General features: G+C 49.9%; 1 protein-coding gene, 1 long non-coding RNA gene and 1 other non-coding gene across 3 annotated transcripts; 2 read left to right on the top strand and 1 right to left on the bottom strand.

The window, feature by feature from the left end:
• The first annotated feature begins 5,859 nt into the window (after positions 1-5,859).
• Esyt1 (extended synaptotagmin-like protein 1) lies at positions 5,860-21,471 on the top strand. The gene is made up of 31 exons (NM_011843.2): positions 5,860-6,255; positions 8,604-8,645; positions 9,164-9,298; positions 9,397-9,470; positions 9,592-9,664; positions 9,803-9,892; positions 10,050-10,105; positions 10,689-10,812; positions 10,899-11,075; positions 11,364-11,446; positions 11,882-11,930; positions 12,034-12,120; positions 12,199-12,291; positions 12,506-12,577; positions 12,705-12,791; positions 13,955-14,104; positions 14,324-14,470; positions 14,589-14,765; positions 14,961-15,043; positions 15,138-15,186; positions 15,271-15,360; positions 15,479-15,574; positions 15,783-15,854; positions 15,947-16,033; positions 19,255-19,392; positions 19,501-19,661; positions 19,752-19,850; positions 19,933-20,064; positions 20,148-20,253; positions 20,690-20,739; positions 21,060-21,471. The coding sequence occupies exons 1-31, from the start codon at positions 5,896-5,898 to the stop codon at positions 21,097-21,099; spliced, it is 3,279 nt and encodes a 1,092-aa protein (NP_035973.1). The 5' UTR covers positions 5,860-5,895; the 3' UTR covers positions 21,100-21,471.
• Gm51823 lies at positions 16,030-19,258 on the bottom strand. Its single transcript, XR_003949054.1, has 3 exons — positions 18,507-19,258; positions 18,280-18,360; positions 16,030-18,185 (listed from the first exon to the last, which is right to left on the bottom strand). It is a non-coding gene; the product is annotated as a predicted gene, 51823 (long non-coding RNA).
• Mir6916 (microRNA 6916) lies at positions 19,689-19,751 on the top strand. The gene has a single exon (NR_105881.1). It is a non-coding gene; the product is annotated as a microRNA 6916 (primary transcript).

The following is a 21,471-nucleotide window of genomic DNA, read 5'->3' as shown; positions in this document are numbered from 1 at the left end:
ATAAATAAATAAATACCCCCCCCCAAAAAAAAAAACACAAAAAAGAGATCAACCTGTCCTTCCCTCCTAAATGGTGAGATTAAGGTGTCTGCCACCATACCCAGCATATTCTTTAAAATTTTTATCTGTAAAGCTTTGACGCCATCTTGGGGTCAGCTTAGAACATCCCAGATACCAAGTTATCAGCACAAAGATTTATTATCCGGGATGGACAAGAAGGGCTGCAGAGGAGGGGGGAACAGACAGAGAGCAAGCAGCAGACAGTTTTTGCAGGAGTTTGTAAGGGGAAAAATAAATTTGTGTTAGGGTGAGTTGGTGAACCCTGGTTGGACACATTAGCCAAGTGATGAATTCTCATTGGACATGTTAGCCAAGTGATGAATTCTCATTGGTGGACCTTGGTGATTGTCTCAGGAAAGAGTCAGTGGCCACATGAAGGAACAGACCTAGGGGGCTAGCTTTCAGAATGTAATCTAATGGTTTAGCAAGGGAATGGAAGTGGGGTGGGAAGACTTGTGTGCAGTGCTTGGGTCTGCTAGAGACTCCTTCATTCACTCCTTTTTGATTTATTATTGGGTTGCTGGGTGTTGGTAAGTGGACACTGTTCTATCTGGTAATTTCTGCTACATTGGGGTATCATTGTTAGGCAGCCAAGGAAGCTGGAATGTTGGTCAAGGTCGGAAAGAGCAGGCTGTTTTGATGTGCAGGCTCTGCAGGACCATCTGGGGCTATGGAAGTGTAGGCAGTGTTGGAGCATTTCCTGAGGTTGGATTACCTGGGACTAGCAGCTATGGAGCAGTCTAGGATGCGGTTATGAGGGAATACCTGGAGCTGCTGAAGGAGTCTGTAGTTGAATTGAAATTTGCTGGGACAGACAGCCTAGGGACAGAAGTTCAGGAGTTTAGGGTAATTTTTTTTTCTGTTTTTTTGAGACAGGGTTTCTCTGTATAGCCCTGGCTGTCCTGGAACTCACTGTGTAGACCAGGCTGTCCTCGAACTCAGAAATCTGCCTGCCTCTGCCTCCCGAGTGCTGGGATTAAAGGTGTGTGCCACCACCGCCCAGCTAAGGTAATTTTTTTCCCCCTGAGACAGGGTTTCTTTGGAACTTTGGCTTTTCTGGAACTTGCTCTATAGACAAGACTACCCCCAAATTCACAGATCCAACTGCCTCTGCCTCCTGAGTGCTGGGATTAAAGGCATGTGCTCTATTGCTTGGCCTGGGGATTTTTTTTTTTTAATCTTGGGTGAACATTTTAAACTTTCAAGCCCAAGGTCTTGATAGTTGGGAGGGAAGTTAGGCTGTTGGTTGACAGTAGTACTTTCTGGAGTCCATTAGACCTGTGACAGGTGGATCTGAGGCTTATAAGACCTTTTTTTTTTTTTTTTTTTTTTTTAATAAAGATTTATTTTATGTCTGAGTACACTGTCACTGTCTTCAGACACACCAGAAGAGGGCATCAGATCTCAGTACGGATGGTTGCTGGGATTTGAACTCAGGCCCTTTGGAAGAGCAGTCAGTACTCTTACCTGCTGAGCCACTTCACCAGCCCTACTGATGAATTTTGATGAATTTTCAATGACAGAAGTTTAGAGGGAGAGAATTTGAGATGGTGCAAGGGGTCAGGATGCTCTGTAAATCAGGAGTTGAGAAAGTGGTGGGAATCTAGAGATAACTTGTTAGATTCAGAGATAAGCAGAGAGACCCCCTGGAAGAACATGTAGACAGGTTAGCTGTGGATGGTGTTGTCTAGGGCTTGTGGGTAGAATGTGTAATATTTGGGAGCTACAGAGTGAAGACAGAAAATGGAAATGTAATGGAGCAAAGGTCTTGGACTGGGTAGAAGATTCTTTTAGGTTTGGACTGCCAACAAGGGAGTTTTGCAGGGTAAAGAGACAGGACATGGAAATCGCTTGGATAAAAGAGATCGAAGCAACCTAGGTTATCTGGTTTGTGTCCTCTGAGGCTGGTTAAGAGTAGCGGGCATGGGGCCTGGAGATGTAGGCAGACGCCTCTTGAAGTGTGACAAAGAGCAGTTTTGGAATTCTAGAGAATGGGAGCATGTGTAAATGGAGACCAAGGAAAGGAGGCAGAGGGATGTAGTGCTGTCCTGAGAACTGTCGGCAGGGTAGAAGGCAAAATTCATGCCAAGAGAAGGATGGATATCTCTTCTTCTTTTTTTCTTTTTTCAAGACAGGGTTTCTCTGTGTAGCCCTGGCTATCCTGGAACTCACTTTGTAAACCAGGCTGGCCTCGAACTCAGAAATCCACCTGCTTCTGCCTCCCAAGTGCTGGGATTAAAGGGGTGTGCCACCATGCCCAGCCATAACAACTCTTATGAAGCATTTTAGTGAGACTTGCTTACAGTTTAAGGTTTAGTCCATTATCCTCCTCAAGGCAGGGAGCATGGAAACTCAGGCAGCATGAAGGGAGAGACGCTTGGTTTGGCTTGAGGTTATGAAATCCCAAAGTCCACCCCAAGTTACACTTCCTCCAACAAGGCACACCACCGAATCCCCCTCGCTCTCTAATGACCATGCATGCAAATGTATGAGCCTATTGAAGTCATTCCTATCAAAACAGCCACAGCTAGGACCTGAGCCTGGGCCCTCTGCAAGAACAGCCAATGTTCTTAACCACTGAACCATCTTTCCAGTCCTACAGTATTTACACTCTTTATTAGAATGTCTATATCAGGAATCAGACATGGTATCACATGGCTATAATTTCAACATTACAAGTGCTGAGGCAGGAGGAAGTTGAAGATCAGCCTTAGCTCATTTGAGTTTGAGACCAGTCTGGGATATGAAAGCCTTTCTTAAAAAAAAAAAAAAAGCCCAGAGAGGAGCATATACTACTCTTCCAGAGGCCCAGAATTTAGTTCACAACACCAAATATTATTGTAGATCACAACTCCAGCTCCAGAGGCATCTGATATTAGCCTCCTTAGGCACCTGCACACCTATACACATATCCACACACAGACATCCACAACTCTTTTATAGGGTTATCAGAAGATCAGCTGGTCAAAGTATTTTCTGTGCAAAGCCTGAGGACCTGAGTTCAGGTCACTTTAGAGCCTAAGGTGGAGGAACCAAGTCCTGAAGGTTGTCCTCTGAGCTACACACACACACACACACACACACACACACACACACACTCCATGTAAAAAAAAAACAACTCCAGAAAGTTATTCTCTGACCTACACTCATACCCACATAAAATATTAACTTAAAAATTTAAAAAGGCCAAGTTTGATGGTTTATACATTTATTTTATTTTTTTGATTGTTTATACATTTATTTTAATGTAAGCACTTTGGAGGCAGAGGTAGTTGGATTTCCTTAAGTACAGAGCCAGACTGGTCTACATAGTGAAATCATCTTTTAAAGTTGCATGTATTGGGCTGGAGAGATGACTCGGCGGTTAAGAGCACTGACTGCTGCTCTTCCAGAGATCCTGAGTTCAATTCCCAACAATCACATGGTGGCTCACAACCATCTGTAATGGGATCTGATGCATTCTTTTGGTGTGTGTCTGAAGACAACTACAGTGTACTCGTATGAATAATAATAAATAATATTTTTAAAAGCTGTGTGTATCACAGGGAACATGGGTGGATCAGAGGACAACCTGACAACTCTCAGGAGTTGGCTTTCCACTTCCACCATGTATGTCTGGGGCATTGAACTTAGGTCTTCAGGCTTGGTGGCAAGTGCCTTCACCCACTGAGCCATTTCTATAGCTCTCCACTTAATCTTCTATTATAATTTTTTTGTAAGATAGATTTATTTATTTGTTTGTTTGTTTAATGTATGTGAGTACACTGTCACTGTCTTCAGACATAGAAGAAGAGGGCATCGGATCCCATTACAGGTGGTTGTGAGCCACCATGTGGTTGCTGGAAATTGAACTCAGGACCTTCGGAAGAGCAGTCAGTGCTCTTAACCACTGAAGCATCTCTCCAGCCCCACTTAATCTTTTGAGAGAGAGAGAGAGAGAGAGAGAGAGAGACAGAGAGACAGAGAGACAGAGAGAGACAGAGAGAGAGACAGAGAGAGAGAAAGAGAGAGAGTGTGTGTCTTGCTAGCAGTGAGCTACCATATCTGGATTTTACAGACGGGATGGCAGAGATCTAAACTCAGGTCACTAAGCTTGTGGAGCAAAGGCCTTTTGCTTGTGGTTGCTGGGGAATGAATTTAGGTCGTCATGCTTGGGCTATATAAACAGAGCTGTCTTCCTAGCCTGTTCCTTCCTCCTCCCCTCCTTTCTGTATCCCCCAACCCCTGCCTCCTTTTGTTTTGTTTTATTTTGTTTCTGCTATTTATCTCAGGCTGCCTTAGCCTCCAAAATGCTGGGATTACAGCTATGTACCATCCCGTCTGTCAGAATTCTTCATTTTAGTGTCCTAGATGTTCCCAAGGGTGCTGGCTAGTTTTATATCAACTTGACATAGTCTAGGGTCGTCTGAGAGGAAGGAACGTTGATTGAGACGAAGCCTCCATAAGATCTGTAGGCAAACCTCTATGTAGAACATTTCCTTAATTGATAGGGAAGGGCCCAGCCCATGGTTGGCGGGGGCCATCCCTGGGCTGCTGGTCCTAGGTTCTATAAGAAAGCCGGGGGCTGGTGAGATGGCTCAGTGGGTAAGAGCACCCGACTGCTCTTCCGAAGGTCCGGAGTTCAAATCCCAGCAACCACATGGTGGCTCACAACCATCCGTAACAAGATCTGACTCCCTCTTCTGGGGTGTCTGAAGACAGCTACAGTGTACTTACATATAATAAATAAATCTTAAAGAAAGAAAGAAAGAAAGAAAGAAAGAAAGAAAGCCGGTTTAGCAAGCCAGTGAGCAGCACCCCGTCCCCCGCCCCCCATGGCCTCTGCATCAGCTCTTGCCTCCAGGTTCCAGCCCGGTTTCAGTTCCTGCCTGGACTCCCTTCAATGATGGACTATGATATGGAAGTGTAAGTCAAACAGACCTTTTCCTCCCCGACCTGATTTTGGTCAGCATCAGGAAACTATTGCAAAATGTAATAATTACTGCTGCCGTTGAACACCGCCCCTCCCTGACTATAATCTTAATCGGCCCTCTATGATAGAGATGACTAACTCTGGATTCTAAAAAGAAACAAAATCTCACTTATCTACCGATCTCCTCCCCTCACCCCACTTCTTCAAGACTGGAGTATTAGAACTCTAATGTTCATCACGCCCCAGCTGTCGCTGACTTGTTCCTTTTCACGGACAAGATAGGGGGACTGAGGACAGCACAGACAGGGCCGCTAGACAGGGTCGGTCATCCTAGACTTTCGTTCTAAATCGGTCTAATTTCCCTAACGTTTCGCAAGGGCAGCCAGTAAAAACTCAAAGAATATTCTTAGAGGCAAAAACGAACGTTCTCTGAGTATCAAACGCTGGGAAAGTTGACAAAGAATATTTAAGATTCAGACCAAACCCTGCCAAACCATTTGAACGTGTGGAGAGATACACCCTCAACTCTAGCTCACTCTGAACTCAGTAATTAGAGTAGCGGCTCTGCATGACGTAACTCCACAGGCGCTCCAATCCCACGTGGGAGGAGCAGCTGCTCCCGCCTCTTAAGTGGGACGCTACGCCCCGTTCTCTCCGTGACCAGTCAAATACTGTCTTTTGGTTTCTTTCCCCCCCTTTTCCCGCCATCCAACCCTCCCATCTTGACCCTCTGGTCCAATCACGGAGGCCCTGCCATCCCAAGTCCTCTCTAGCTTCCCAAGTCTACGCGGCGCTGCCCCAACAGGCAGGGGCGGGGCGGGGCTTGAGGTCCCGGGGGGAGCACCATATATTACTGGGGGGGAGCTGGACCAGACACTGAGCTGCCTGCAGCTGCTCGGGCGGGCACTCCCAGAAGCTGCCCCATGGAGCACTCCCCTGAAGAGGGCGCCAGCCCCGAGCCGTCAGGGCAGCCCCCTGCCACGGACTCCACGCGGGACGGGGGCTCCGGGGTCCCACCTGCCGGCCCAGGTGCGGCGAGCGAGGCCCTGGCGGTGCTGACTTCCTTCGGGCGCCGCTTGTTGGTGCTGGTGCCGGTGTACCTGGCAGGGGCAGCGGGTCTTAGCGTAGGTTTCGTGCTTTTCGGCCTCGCCCTGTACTTGGGCTGGCGCCGGGTCCGCGATGGGAAAGAACGGAGCCTGAGGGCAGCGAGGCAGCTGCTGGATGACGAGGAGCGGATCACCGCAGAGACGCTTTATATGAGCCACCGGGAACTACCTGCCTGGGTGAGTTACCACTTCAGCCCTTGGTGCAGTATAGCTCTTCCTAGCCCCTCAACTTGGGGCTCTCCCACCCTACAAAGTCAGCTCCCCCACCTAGGACAGCGGGCCCCCAGACTTTGCATCGTCCCGTTAGCGCTTGTGTGCTGGGACGCACCACTCCTGGACGCGGCCACCCACTCTCCCCGCCCACCCTTGCCGCAGAGCGGATCCTTCCACGGAATCGGGACTTCTTCCTCCGTCTCCTCGGACTACAGCAGTACATCTGAGCTGCCGCTCCCAGCCAAGCGTGTAGAATGCTCGCTCCTCCTGACTTCTGGTGCCACTCGCGCCTTTGCCGCGCTGCCTCTGGGGATCCCTCCACCCCCCACCCCGCGATGGCTCAGAGGTTCCCCCGCCTTTGCTAGCGCTTTCAAGGCTTTTTATCTACTTCAGGGCATTAGGGTTTTCCGTTTCCTGCCTTGTCTCTAGGTACCCGCTGAGACCCAGCCCTGCAAGCATTGTTCCGCTGAGTCCCAGCACCTGGAAATGACCTATCGCGGTCGCCTTCCAGCCTCAAGCCAGCCGGGCTGCTGGGCTAAGGGAGGAGGAGGTTCTGGGAAGAGGGTAGTGCGGCAGCTGTAGTTCCCGCTGCTCCTTTTTACTCGTACCCAGGGCGGCCCCACCCTTTTCCGGACTGTGAGCAGCCTTCGCTCGCTCGTTTGCTCAGCCGACCCAGGCCCTCATTACTATACCCTGTCTCCTGGGCTGAAAAGATGCCTCCCTCTGACCTTGCTAAGCTGAGCGGGTTACCAACCCCTTTGGGGTACCCTCCCTACTCTTCTCACTTAGAGGTGACAGGTAGAGAGAGGCAGACACCAGTCACACTTGCCATTCCCTGGAGAGAAAAGAAGAAGAAACGGTTTCATGTGCCCTAAGTAGCAACTGTTATTGCTACTCTTTATCCTTGGAATTAACCCAACACCTCCCTACCTCCGTGTACAGCACAGGTGTCCTTTCCCACTCAGGAAGAAAGAGAAAGGAGCTAGGGAGGAAAGGAATGAGGGAGAGAGTGCGGAGGCTTGCGCAGGCACTAGCGCACCAGCGCACCAGGCCTAAGACTTCCTGCCAGTCTCTAGGTTATCAGGGTTTGGTTTCTTCTTCACCTTCTTATACTGGAGCCCACGCCCGGTCCCAGGGGAGCAGGGAAGGCTGGACAAAGGAACTAGGACTTCTTCATCCCAGGATTCCCCGGAGTTCTGATTTGACAGGATCTCCTCCTGAAAGAATGTACCCTTCTCTTCAAGACTCCTCCCCCTCCCCCTCCTTGGCCCCAGAAGCTGCCATTTCGCATCTCTGAGCTAGCTGAAGCATCTCTATGTGGCCCCACATCCTACCCACTCCCCTTATTAAAGAAGCCTCAGTGTCCCCAAGTTCTAAGGAAAGAATTCTCCCACCCCCGGGATTGTATGCTTGGATCTGTGTTGAAACTTTTTTCTTACTGGGCGTGGTGACACGCCTTTAATCCTAGCACTTGGGAGGCAGAAGCAGGTGGATTTTTGTGAACTGGAGGACATCTTGGTCTTTATAGTGAGTTCCTGGTCAGCCAGGGCTACATATTGAAACCCTATCTACAAACAAACAGAAAAACAACTTTTTTCCCCCTTTGTTTAACTCATAGTCTCATATAGCCCAGACTGGTTTTGAACTCCCTGCCCTCTTGCATTTACCTTCCAAGTGTTGGCAATATATGTTCGTGTCCCCGTAGCCAGCTAAAACTGTCTCTTAATAAACTCAAACTTTCTTTAAAAAAAAAAGGGGGGGGGGTGTAGAGAGATGGCTCAGTGGTTAAAAGCAATGACTACTCTTCCAGAGGACCTGGGTTCAATTCCTAGCACCCACATGGCAACTCACATTGCCTGTAACTCTAGAATCAAGGGATCTGACACCTTCATACAGACATACATGTAGGCAAGACACCAATGCATATAAGTCATTAAAACAAAAAAAGCGTGCATGTGGGGGAGAGGTAGAAAGATGGATCGCTGGTTAAGGGCACTCACTGACTCTACTCTTCCGGAGGTCCTGGGTTCAGCACCCTCATGGCAGCTCACACTGCGAGATCCAAGGGATCTGATACTTTCACACAGACATACATGCAAGCAAAACACCGATGTACATAAAATAAGTCGTCAGAACAACAACAACAACAACAAAATGTGGTGGGGGAGAGGGAGGGAAGAAACCTTGCCACCCAAGCCCTGGGTGTGAGGAGTCCCTGCCAGATGGACATGCTGCATCCCATGAGCCTCTTAGGAAGTGTGGATGTCAAGTGTGCTCATCACTGCCTCTGCCTTCTGTCTCTTCTCCGCCAGGTCAGCTTCCCAGATGTGGAAAAGGCCGAATGGCTGAACAAGGTGAGGACTGCCTCAGCTTTGATTTTTTTTTTCCCTGGGTGGGGTTTATTCCTCTTTCGATGCCTTTCCACACCTCCGTTTCAGCTAGAGCATGGTCCCCTGAGCTGCCCATGGGGTGAGCCGAAAGGACCGTATCTCCATGTTCAGCTCTGGACACTGAGCCCAGGGCAGCCTCAACTGATCTTCCCACTGTAGCATCGGGCCTCAGAAAGCAGCTGTAGGCTGTCATGCCCAGATAGAACTTGCCTTTAGACCTGTGGCTCTCGGCTTCATGATTCTGGGACCCTTTAATATAGTTCCTCATGTTGTGGTGACCCCAGCCATAAAATTATTTTCACTGCTATTTCATAACTGTAAATTTTCTATTGTAATGTAAATATCTGTTTTCCGGTGGTCTTAGATGACCCCTGTTAATGGGCCGTTTGACCCCCCTGAGGGTCACCACCCACAGGTTGAGAACCACTGCTTTGGAGGACCCTGGGCCTCTCCTCTGACAGTGTTCTTTCCTTTCCTCCCAGATCGTGGCTCAGGTGTGGCCCTTCCTAGGCCAGTATATGGAGAAGCTTCTGGCGGAGACAGTGGCCCCAGCTGTCCGGGGAGCTAACCCTCATCTGCAGACATTCACATTCACACGTGTGGAGCTGGGTGAAAAGGTACTTGTGGGAGGAAGTGGATAGGGGGTGGTGGGACACCCCAAGGGCTGAGTACACTTTTCCCCTCCTACCTCTCCTGAGCTCACCTCTCTCTTTAGCCATTACGAATCATTGGCGTCAAAGTTCACCCTAGTCAGAGGAAAGATCAGATTCTGTTGGACTTGAATGTCAGGTAACTTCCCGCTGCCCTGCTCCCCTGCCAGGGTCCTGGTCACCCCTGAGTACTCAGCTCCCCCTACTCTCCCCAGGCCTATAGTGCTCACTCCTTTATTCTCTTCCTTATGACCTCCCAGCTATGTAGGTGATGTACAGATTGACGTGGAGGTGAAGAAATATTTCTGCAAAGCTGGAGTCAAGGGCATGCAGGTGGGGCTGACATCAGGGCCCTTTTACAGGGTCTTTGTTCTAAGTGTCATGGACTCTGGGGAGGAGGGGGCCTCAGATTAACTGAGGCTTAAGAAGTGTGGGAGGACCCAGGGTGTTCATCTTCTCTTCTCCCTCCAGCTCCATGGTGTCTTGCGAGTGATTCTTGAGCCACTCACAGGGGACCTTCCTATCGTGGGGGCTGTGTCCATGTTCTTTATCAAACGCCCGGTAAGGAGAGCACTGGTGGGAGATGGGAGACATGGGACGTGGGTTTGGGAAGAGAGGTGGTACAGATAGGTAGCTATGGACACTGAGAACACTGATCAGAGGCTAAGCATGCCCATGCTCTCTAAGATCTGTCCTGACTTCTGCCCTTCTGTTCCAGACGCTTGACATCAACTGGACAGGGATGACCAACCTGCTAGATATCCCAGGACTTAGGTATTGAGCACCCTCCCAAATATCCCAATCCTGGGCAGAGGTTCAGAGATACAAAGCAGGACACTTTAGCCTGTGCCTCCAAGTCCTCACTGTGCCTGGGGAGATCTGACGTAAACCCCAGGAAAGTTTCAGACTGGGGTTTTTTAGTTCTGCGGGAGAAACAGGCACTTTGGTAGGGAATGGAGACTCTTCAAGCAGGGGCAAAAAGAACAAGAAAGGTTGAGGTGGGCAGAGGTGCTTGCTGCCAAGCCTGATAGACACTGCATGGCTGACCTCTGACCTCCACACATACCCTATGGCATGCATGCATGCATGTGCACACACAGATAAAACAAATGTGAAATAAAGAAAGGGTCTGGACTTCCCAAAGTGCCAACACCCAGGTGTTGGTGGCACACATCTATAATCCTGGGACGTGGGAGGTTGGAGTTTAGTGCCATCATGGACTACACAACAAATTCGAGCTCAGCCAGAGATATGCAGTGAGATTTAAAGGTTTAAGTCTTTCTCTGCAGGAAGAAACACAGTTGGTGTAGGGGAAAAACCCCTAAGACATTGAACCATTCTCCCCTATCCCATTTAGCTCACTCTCTGACACCATGATCATGGACTCCATTGCTGCCTTCCTCGTGCTCCCTAACCGACTGTTGGTGCCCCTTGTGCCCGACCTTCAAGATGTGGCCCAGCTGCGGTCCCCACTACCCAGGGTATGGCACCTCTCAGAAGACTGAGCTTTCTCTCAAGGGCCCTGTGCTGGGGTCTTAGTTTCTCACCGGTGGATTCCTGACCCCAGGGCATTATCCGGATTCACCTGCTGGCAGCCCGAGGTCTGAGTTCCAAGGACAAGTATGTGAAAGGCCTGATTGAGGGCAAATCGGATCCCTACGCGCTCGTCCGTGTGGGCACCCAGACGTTCTGCAGCCGTGTCATAGATGAGGAGCTCAACCCTCACTGGGGAGAGACATATGAGGTAGGAAGCCAAGGGGCGTGTGTGCATGCGTGTGCATGTGTGTGTACCCTCACTGGGGAGAGATGTATGAGGTAGGAAGCCGAGGAATGTGTGTGTGTGTGTGTGTGTGTATGTGTGTGCGTGTGTGCATGGCTATGTGTGTCATGTGTGTGTGCATGTATGTGTGCATGTGTGTGTGTGTATATGCACACAACATGAGGCCCTGAGAGGCGATGGTGGGAGAAGCTGCTGACTGGATGGCCTGCATAGCTACAGCTCATTAAGACCACAGTCCTCTGTGCTCTCCAGGTGATAGTCCACGAGGTTCCAGGACAGGAGATCGAGGTGGAGGTATTTGACAAAGATCCAGATAAAGATGATTTTCTGGGAAGGTGAGACTGCCCATTTTAGATTCTAAAGTCCCAATGTTACCAAGATTCTGGAAGTAGCAGAGTATGCACACACAACACATACCCTCCCTTTGTCCCTCTGTCCCTCCCTCCCCTCCATGTAACCACTAAGCGTGTACTGCTCTTGTAGAGGACCAGAGTTCGATCCCTAGCACCCAGGGAGGCTTACAACCTCCTGTATCTCCAGCTTCCATCCCTCTGGCCTTCTTAGGCACCTGCACTCACATGTACACATCCACACACAGAATTTTTAAAAATAATAAAATAAAAAGGATTCTCCGGTTATTCCTGGATGGTGAGTGGAGGGAAACCCGCTGACTTGCTACTAATTATGTCCCTCTCCTCTCCTCTCCTCTCCTCTCCTCTCCTCTCCTCTCCTCTCCTCTCTTCTTCTCCCCACCCCACCCCCTCTTCCAGAATGAAGCTGGACGTGGGGAAGGTATTACAGGCTGGAGTCCTGGATAATGTAAGTTGGGAGAAGAGGAAGTGATCTCACTCTCTGGGAAGTGACAGCTGCTGCCTTCTGGGTGGTCTCTGATCTCCGCTTGTCTCCCTTTGACTCCCTTCAGTGGTACCCTCTGCAAGGCGGGCAAGGCCAAGTTCACTTGAGACTAGAATGGCTATCACTCCTGCCAGATGCAGAGAAGCTGGATCAGGTAAGCTGCATGGGACACAGGAGGCTGGGGACATCAGGGGCGGGAGGGTGAGGTCTGACCACTGCTTCCTCCTCCCAGGTCCTGCAGTGGAATCGGGGCATCACTTCTCGGCCAGAGCCCCCATCGGCTGCCATCCTCGTTGTCTACTTGGACCGAGCCCAGGACCTTCCTGTGAGTTTGGCTTGTGGTGTAGATGGATCAGAGCCTCGGGGGGAAAGGATGCCCACGCCTCCTTTGCTGAGGATGCAGATGCCCTTGCCTGCAACAGTTCTCAGGAGGGGTCAGGTCCACCTTGAGGAAGAGTCTGCTGGATCCACCTAACATCATCAGATCCCAGACACCCAGCACTCGAAGGGTGACATCTAAATTCTTTCCCCCAACACAGCTGAAGAAAGGCAACAAGGAACCCAACCCCATGGTGCAACTATCAGTTCAGGATGTGACCCGGGAGAGCAAGGTAGGGGTGAGCACAGCCCTGGTTCAGGATAAGGGGGAGCAGGCCTTGCCTTAGGATGCTTGCTAGTTCAGAGTTTCAACCCACATGGGAATGGTACTGGTTATGTGTCCTGTGTCGCCCCCCTCAGGCTACCTACAGCACCAACAGCCCGGTGTGGGAAGAGGCTTTCCGGTTTTTCCTGCAGGACCCTCGAAGCCAGGAGCTTGATGTACAGGTGAGAGCTGCCTCGTCCTGTCTGCCTCGTCCAGTCTTCCCAGGCTTTATTGGTACATGTCTTTCCCTGCTTTCTTTCCTTTTTCTTTTTTAATTATTTATTGATTTTATGTACATGAGGTCATTGTAGCTGTCTTCAGACACACCAGAAGAGGGCGTCAGATCCCGTTACAGGTGGTTTGTGAGCCACCATGTGGCTGCTGGGAATTGAACTCGGGACCCCTGGAAGAGCAGCCAGTGCTTTTAACCCCTGAGTTATCGCTTCAGCTCCCATTGTAACTTTTTATTATTATTTTACATTCACTTTACATCCCGCTCACTACCCCCTCCTAGTTACCCCCGCCCACAATTCTTCCCTAGTTTTTTTTTTTTTTTTTTTTTTTTTTTTTTTTTGATAGGGTCTCACTGTGTAGACCTGGCTAGCCTCAAGCTCATAGAAATCCACCGGCCCCTGTCTTAGTGCATAAAGGTGTGTCACCACATCTGGCTTAAAATTAATTTTTATAATTGGTAACTCTGTACTTGAAATGAGTAATTTTTATGGTGGGGAGATTGTGCCCCAATAAAATTAACATTTAGCATTTAAAGGTCATAGAGCAGTCATGAAACATTGTACCATCCCTTCCTTGCTTGCTGGTCAGGTTCATAGAGGAAACATGTAGGTGCAGTCTCTGAAGGTCATCAGAGAAGACACAGGGGGCTGGAGTAAGTAGGGCATGGAGACTGGGGGCGGGCCAGCAAAGCACTGGCTCAGTTGATAGATCTACAGCCTGGCAACAGGAATTTGATCCCCAGAGATACATAAAGGTGGAATGAGAGAACCAACTCCACAAAATTGTCCTCTGACCTCCAAACATGCACTTGGGACGCATTTCATGTATGTCAAACACTCACACACAAGATTTTTTTTTTCAAACATTTCAAATAAAGATCTCAACTGAGCCTAAAGGATAGTAAGTAGGGTTGAAATAGGCAGGGGAGACACTGAAAACGTTCTCTGGGGACGTTAGGAGCAAAGGTAGAAGAGGAGATGGTGGTGTTGACAAAAGATGGTAAGAAAACGGTTTGTGACGGGAGGGAGAACAGAGCTGGAGTCGTGTTATGGTTTCCTCAATATGCCTCCTCCTTTAACAATTCACCTCCATTCCTGTGCGCTGCCGGCAGGTGAAGGACGACTCCCGAGCCCTGACTTTAGGGGCCCTGACTCTCCCTCTTGCGCGCCTGTTGACTGCCTCTGAACTCACCCTGGACCAGTGGTTCCAGCTCAGCAGCTCAGGCCCAAACTCCAGGCTCTACATGAAACTGGTCATGCGGGTATGGCTCTGGAGGAAGCGCTGGGGGCTGGGAGACCTGTGGACCCTCTGGTATTCAGATCGCGGAAGAGGAGCTACCATTTGCAGGCACATCGAAAAGTGCTGTGCTGTCGGGGAAGGAATGAGCTGAGCCCCTGCTCTGTCCTCGCTTGTGCCTGCACAGGAGCACATCTGCTGCCTGCCTGCACTGTACAATCACGCTGTCTTTCTTATATTGCAGATCTTATACTTAGATTACTCGGAAATCCGCTTCCCCACTGTGCCTGGTGCCCAGGACTGGGACCGTGAGAGCCTAGAGACAGGCAGCAGTGTGGATGCCCCACCTCGGCCCTATCACACAACCCCTAACAGCCACTTTGGGACTGAGGTAAATTGATACCTGGAAACTAGAAGGCTCTGTCTGCCCACACTGTGTACCAAACCTGCTTTAAGGGTTGCTTCTGAGAGTTCTTGCTCCCTTTGGTCAGCATCTGTTCCTTCTGTAGAATGTTCTTCGGATCCATGTATTAGAAGCGCAGGACCTAATTGCCAAAGACCGTTTCTTGGGAGGCCTGGTGAAGGGCAAATCAGACCCCTACGTCAAACTAAAGGTGGCAGGAAAAAGTTTCCGGACCCATGTTGTTCGGGAAGATCTCAATCCCCGCTGGAATGAGGTTTTTGAGGTCAGAAGTGAGTGGCTGGGACTCCTCTATCTGCCCCAACAGTGACTGCTATTCTATGGTCATGGGGATGTGGTCAACCGATGGGGGTGTGGTCAGCAGATGGAGGTGTGGTTATCTGATGGGGGTGTGGTCAGCGGATGGGGGTGAGTAGTCTTTTAAAGAGGAAAAGGAGAGATTTCCCTTTTCTCCCACTAGGTGATTGTCACATCAATCCCTGGCCAAGAGCTTGAGATTGAGGTCTTTGATAAGGACTTGGACAAGGATGACTTTTTGGGCAGGTAAGATGATAGGAAGCAGTTCAGGCAGGAGGATAGGCTGGACCCCATAGGCCATGGTATCAACTGTCAGCCTCGCCTTTATTTTCCACCACAGGTATAAAGTGAGTCTCACCACAGTGCTCAACAGTGGCTTTCTTGATGAGGTGAGCATGCACTGAGAGCCAGTGTCCCCTGATCTTGACCCGGGCCTCATTTTCATCCTCAACCTTTCCTGCCTGTATCCACAGTGGCTGACCCTGGAGGATGTCCCATCCGGGCGCCTGCACTTGCGCCTGGAGCGTCTGACCCCTAGACCGACTGCTGCTGAGTTAGAGGAGGTGAGAGAGAGAGGAGCAGGACTGGGCAGGGTGCACCCTCTTGTCAGCGTCCACCAAAGCGCGTCTCGGGTCCCAGGGTGTCAGTCCCGTCCACAGCCCGCCCGCTGTGTGTCCCCAGGTGCTGCAGGTGAACAGCCTGATCCAGACTCAGAAGAGTTCAGAGCTGGCAGCAGCCCTGCTGTCCGTCTTCCTGGAGCGGGCAGAAGATCTGCCGGTAAGAGCCAGCAGCCCTACATGCCCCGCCCCATAGGTTCTTGGCCCGCCCCCGTAGGTTCCTAGCCGGGTTGGTGTTCCGGTGAGATTATCTGAAACTATGAGGGTGGGGGCTGTCACGTGAAAATGGAGATGCGGTTTTCTGGCTTTAATGTACAAGGTCGGGGGGCTAGGTCTAAATTAACGAGCAACTGATATTCTCCTCCCAGCTCCGAAAAGGTACCAAGCCTCCCAGCCCTTACGCTACTATCACCGTGGGAGAGACTTCCCATAAAACCAAGGTAGGAGGAGATGCTCCGCTACTAAGGACAGGAGGTAGAAGACTGCAAGATCCTGTACCGGCCAGTCATCCTAACCCCTCCGTCTCCAACAGACTGTCTCCCAATCTTCGGCCCCTGTCTGGGAGGAGAGTGCCTCTTTTCTCATCAGGAAGCCACACGCTGAGAGCCTGGAGCTGCAGGTACTGTAAATTCCCACCAGGCACAGGGTGGCCAGGAAGGAAAGCTCCTGGTGGCAAACACCTGTGATCACAGCTCGTGGGAATCTGAGGCAGGAGGATTGCCCTGAGTTCAAGGCCTACCTGGGCTAGTAAGACCCTGTTTCAAAAAACACCACCACCACAAACAAAAGGGAAGTGTCTTAGTTAGAATTTTACTGTGAACAGACACCATGACCAAGGCAAGTCTTAGAAAAGACAACATTTAATTGGGGCTGGCTTACAGGTTCAGAGATTCAGTCTATTATCAAAGTGGGAACATGGCAGCATCCAGGCAGGCGTGGTGCAGGCAAAGCTGAGAGGTCTACATCTTCATCTGAAGGCTGCCAGCAGAATACTGTGACTTCCAGGCAGCTAAACCTAGCTAAGCCCATGCCCACAGTGACACACCTACTCCAAGGCCACACCTTCTAATGGTATCACTCCCTGGGCTGAGCATATACAAGCCATCACGGGAAGGGAAGCTTGAGTCAGTGTCATGGGAGGACACGTCTAGAAGAATAGGTGAGGGTAAAGGCAGAAGTGAGGAGAGAAGAGGAGGGGTTCTACCAGACCAGGGAGGTGGGGTGGTGAGAGACGCATCCTTGGAAGGCTTTGGAACTTAAGGGCAGAGAGGCCCTAAGCAGCAAGACTAGAAAGGTCAGTGGTGGATCTCAGCGGGCAGCTTACAAATACACCTGCACTACGGCCCTGTAGGATCAGATGCCTCATACGGTCCTTGAATGCATCTTCTCATAACACATAAATAAAACAAGACCAGAATTTTAAATGTTAAATTTTTATTTACTTATTTATTTATTTATTTATTTATTTATTTATTTATTTATTGAGACAGGGTTTCTCTGTGTAACAAGCCCTGGCTGTCTTGGACTTGCTTTGTAGACCAGTCTGGCCTGGAACTCAGAGATCCTTCTGAGTGCTGGGATTAACACACCAGGTGCAAACCCCACAGTTTTAAATAAAACAGCAATGCCTTCCAGGATGAGGAAAAAAATAAAGATAAATTATAGAGAGGCTCATAATAGGGACTTTTTTTTTTAAAGATTTATTTATTATATGTAAGTACACTGTAGCTGTCTTCAGAAGCACCAGAAGAGGGTGTCAGATCTCATTACGGGTGGTTGTGAGCCACCATGTGGTTGCTGGGATTCGAACTCAGGACCTTCGGAAGAGCAGTCAGTGCTCTTAACCACCGAGCCATCTCTCCAGCCCCAATAGGGAATTCTTAGTATCATGCTAAGATTTTGGGTTAGGGATGGGATGTAGCTCTGGATAGAACATTTGCTTAGCATGCTCAAGACCCTAAATTCAATTCCCCCCCCAAAAGAATTTTGGCTAGGTATGTATAGGAATCACAGGTGTTTGCCTGTGCTTCTGGCACTGGGGAGATGGAAGCAGAAGTTCTGGGTTCACTATGTAATGGCTTTAAGACCAGCCTAGCTCTATGAGACCCTGTCTCAAAAGAAAAAAAGAAAGGAATTTATATTTTATGCTAAAATGTGAGTGAATGTTTCAGACCTGAGTTAGGAGGATTGTGGCCAACCAGGATGGTAGGAGGAGTAGGCAGACCTAAGGGACTAGCTGGCCAGGGTGTGGTGGCACAGGCTTGTAGTATAGGCACTTGTGTTGGTTTGTGGGGCGTGAACTCGGGTCTTCATGCCCCTGCTGCAAATGCTCTTACCCACTGGGTCATCTCCTAAAAAACAATTCTCATATAACCTGGCTGGTCTAGAGCTCACAGAGAGCCATCTTCTTGCCTGTCTCCCAGGTGCTGGAATCAAAGGTGTGTGCTACCAAGCCTGGCTCTTTGTTTTGTTTTGTTGTTTTTCCCTGTTAAAAAATTAGTGCATCGAAACAACAACAAGAACTTCCTGGCATCTTTGTTGTTGGTGACTTTTTGAGACAGCGGCTTAGACTGTACCCTAGACTGACCTCCTGAATGCTGGAATTACAGGCATGCTTCATCCACCTGCTGTTCTTGTTTGAGAGAGGAAGGGAACAGAGAACAGTCTTTGAATTTGAAGTCTTTGGTGTTAACAGCTTTCCCCCTTGTGGAAACTTGTGGGCTACAGCTCACTCGTAACAACTCAGATACTGGAAGAATCCTTCAGGGGACCTTAGAGAGAAGGTTGCAGGAAACAAGTTAAGTTTCAAAAGGCAAAAAATTAGACTATTAGAAATTACTAGGCTGGGTGTGTGGTGGTGCATACCATAAATCCCAGTACTCAGGAGGCAGGTGGATCTCTGTGGGTTCAAGAAGTCCAGGACAGCCAGGGCTACACAGAGAAACCCTGTCTCAAAACAAAAACAAAACACAAAAAATTTAAAAAGTTAGGAAATACAAAATAGAAATGCAAGCATGTTTAGCTATACTTAAGATTTTAATTATGCGTATGGGTGATTTATCTACATGTGTGTTTGTGTACCATGTGCATACCTGATGCCTAGGGAAACCAGAAGAGGTTGACAGTTGTGGTTATCAAATTCAGGTCCTCTCAAACAGCAGCCAATACTCTGCAGCTGGGCCCTCTCTCTACCACTCACATCTGCAGCAGGAAGGTTTTAAATGTTACACTCGGGATGTAGAAATGAGAGCATGATAGGCTGGAAACTTTCTGAGCCAGGGAGTCACGGAGCTCAAGCTGGCCTCAAACTCAGTATGCAGCTGAGGGCGACCCTCCTCTTTCTGCCTCCGAAGTTCCAGGACGACAGACTTGCACCAGCACACCCGGTCTGATGTGGAGCTAGGGCCTCCACCCAGAGCTGCAAGCACGCTACCAAATGAGCTGCACCTCTAGCCCTATGCTATTATTTAATTTTTTTTTACTGAGACTGTGTAGCCCTGGCTGTCCTGGAACTCACCATGCAGACCAAGCTGGCCTCAAACTCAGAGATCCGCCTGCTTCTCCCTCCCAAGTGCTGGGGTGTGTGCCACTGCCTGGCAATTTACCTTTAGTTCCTGCCATTTTTTTTTTTCCATTCTGCTGGTTCTACTGGTAAGTCTGTCAAAGCTTAGAGAGTAGAAAGTAGAGACTATTTTAATTGAAGTAGAAGGTAGACAGGAGGCTCTATGGCACATACCTGTAATCCTAACACTGGCGAGGCTGAGATAGGAACTTTCACCAAAACCACCCGAGCCTTTGAATGCCAAGCTTCAATACTTTATCACTGCATTTGCCCCACAGGTTCGGGGTGAAGGGACCGGCACCCTGGGCTCTGTATCCCTTCCTCTCTCTGAGCTCCTCCAGGAGGACCAGCTCTGCCTGGACCACTGGTTTGCACTCAGTGGTCAGGGCCAGGTGCTGATGAGAGCGCAGCTTGGGGTGAGTACCAGGGCAGGAAGGCTTAGGCTCCAGAGGGTGGGAGATGTCAGGAGCAGCCCTCGGGCACTGGGAACCATGCTGCCCGGCTCAAACCTCTCCTGCCCCCAGATCCTGGTATCTCAGCACTCGGGAGTGGAAGCCCACAGCCACAGCTACAGCCACAGTCACAGCTCCTCCTCGCTCAATGACGAACCTGAGGCCTTAGGGGGACCCACTCACCCTGCCTCCCCGGTCCTAGAGGTCAGGCATCGCCTAACACATGGTGACAGGTAAGGGGCTGGAAGGGGAGGTAATGTGCAGGCAGGAGGATGGAGATGAGTCACGGGGTTCTTAGATGCTTGGTCTCCCTCTTCCTACAGTCCCTCTGAGGCTCCCGTTGGGCCCCTGGGCCAGGTGAAGCTGACAGTGTGGTACCACAGCGACGAACAAAAGCTGATCAGCATTATTCACAGCTGCCGGTGAGACCCTGGCCACCTGTCCTCTATGGTCCCCTCCGTCCTTTGCCTTGAATGCTCCAATGCCCACATCCTTCTGTTGCAGGGCCCTTCGACAAAATGGACGTGATCTCCCAGACCCCTATGTGTCAGTGTTGCTGCTCCCAGACAAGAACCGAAGCACCAAGAGGAAGACCCCGCAGAAGAAGAGGACCCTCAATCCTGAGTTCAATGAGCGGTCAGTAAACGGGCGTGGGGTGGTGGGAGTCGGGGGAAGGCTTCCGGTGGGACCCTGGCTCTAAGATCTAGTGCTTTCCCCAGGTTTGAGTGGGATCTGCCCCTGGATGGGACTCTCAGGCGGAAGCTCGATGTCTCTGTGAAGTCAAACTCCTCCTTCATGTCACGAGAGCGTGAGCTTCTGGGGAAGGTGAGAAGGCCAGGACTAAAGCTGCTGGTGCCATCTGGGGCATGACCGTGACCCTATCCTCACACAGTGGTTCACCTGGGGTGTGACCGTAACCTCCCACAGTGGTTTGAAATGATAAAAGTATGTTGATAAGACAGGTCCTTTGAAAATACTAAAATGGGCTGGTGAGATGGCTCAGTGGTTAAGAGCACTGACTGCTCTTCCAAAGGTCCTGAGTTCAAATTCCAGCCACCTCGTGGTGGCTCACAACCAACCGTAACGAGATCTGATGCCCTCTTCTGGAGTGTCTGAAGACAGCTACAGTGTTCTTACATATAATAAATAAATCTTTAAAAAAAAAAAAAAAGAAAGAAAGAAAGAAAAAGAAAAAGGAAGGAAGGAAGATAGAAAGAAAATACCAAAATGACATCTTGTTCCCTGTCACCCTCCAAACCAGGTGCAGCTGGATCTAGCAGAGATAGACCTTTCCCAGGGTGCAGCCCAGTGGTGAGTGTCTTCACAGGAGTGGGTGGGACTGGCTATGCATACTGGAGAAATAAACTCCAGTCTCGGGACGTAGAACCTCAGCTTCCCTCAAGCACGCCCTTGGCTCATCTTTCTTGTAGGAGAGAACACAGTTGGGCGTGGTGGCTTATGGCTTTAGTTTGAGTCTGCAGGAAGCTGGAAAATTGAGAGTTCAAGATCAGCCTGGGCTTGCTCTATAGCAAGCTCTCAGCCAGCCTGGGATGCAGACAGAATCTCAGAAAACAAAACCAATGTAAGAGGAGTCTTCATTCTGCCTGAACTCTGTGTCCTTGCTTCCCTAGGTATGACCTGATGGATGACAGAGATAAGGGCGGTTCCTAGGAGCTGAGGGCTGACAGCCTGGCACTGCTCCGTCTTCTCGCCTCGCCTCTTGCCCCAGTGTGATGAGCCTCCACAGCGCGGCTCCAGGGCTGAGCCTGTGCCCTTTTGCCTTCTGGGCCCGTATATGGGTCTTTGCTTGACCAAAGAGGATCACATGTTACTCCTTTCTGCACGGCCTTTATCCTGCGGGCTCCCAGGGCAGGGACCTGAGCTGGCTATTTCCTGATCTGCCTGTTACCTCTTCCTTCTTCCCACTCCTCAGGGCCTCACGCACCTGTGCCTGGCCACTGGCAGCATTAGCAGTGGCATTCGCTCATGCCAAATACAGCTTTTGGAAAGCTCTTTTTTACATAATAAAAAATATACAGAAAA

The sequence above is a fragment of the Mus musculus genome, chromosome 10 (genome assembly GCF_000001635.26).
Source record: "Mus musculus strain C57BL/6J chromosome 10, GRCm38.p6 C57BL/6J".
Classification (NCBI taxonomy): domain Eukaryota; kingdom Metazoa; phylum Chordata; class Mammalia; order Rodentia; family Muridae; genus Mus; species Mus musculus.
Note: the sequence above shows the minus strand (reverse complement) of the source record. Positions and strands in the feature narration are given on the sequence as shown.

Excerpts from the sequence above, each read along its gene's own strand:
- Esyt1 (NM_011843.2), top strand. The coding sequence starts at position 5,896 with ATGGAGCACTCCCCTGAAGAGGGCGCCAGCCCCGAGCCGTCAGGGCAG. Across the intron at positions 9,665-9,802 it reads CTGGAGTCAAGGGCATGCAG|CTCCATGGTGTCTTGCGAGT; the intron begins GTGGGGCTGACA and ends TTCTCCCTCCAG. Across the intron at positions 11,931-12,033 it reads AGGCTGGAGTCCTGGATAAT|TGGTACCCTCTGCAAGGCGG; the intron begins GTAAGTTGGGAG and ends GACTCCCTTCAG.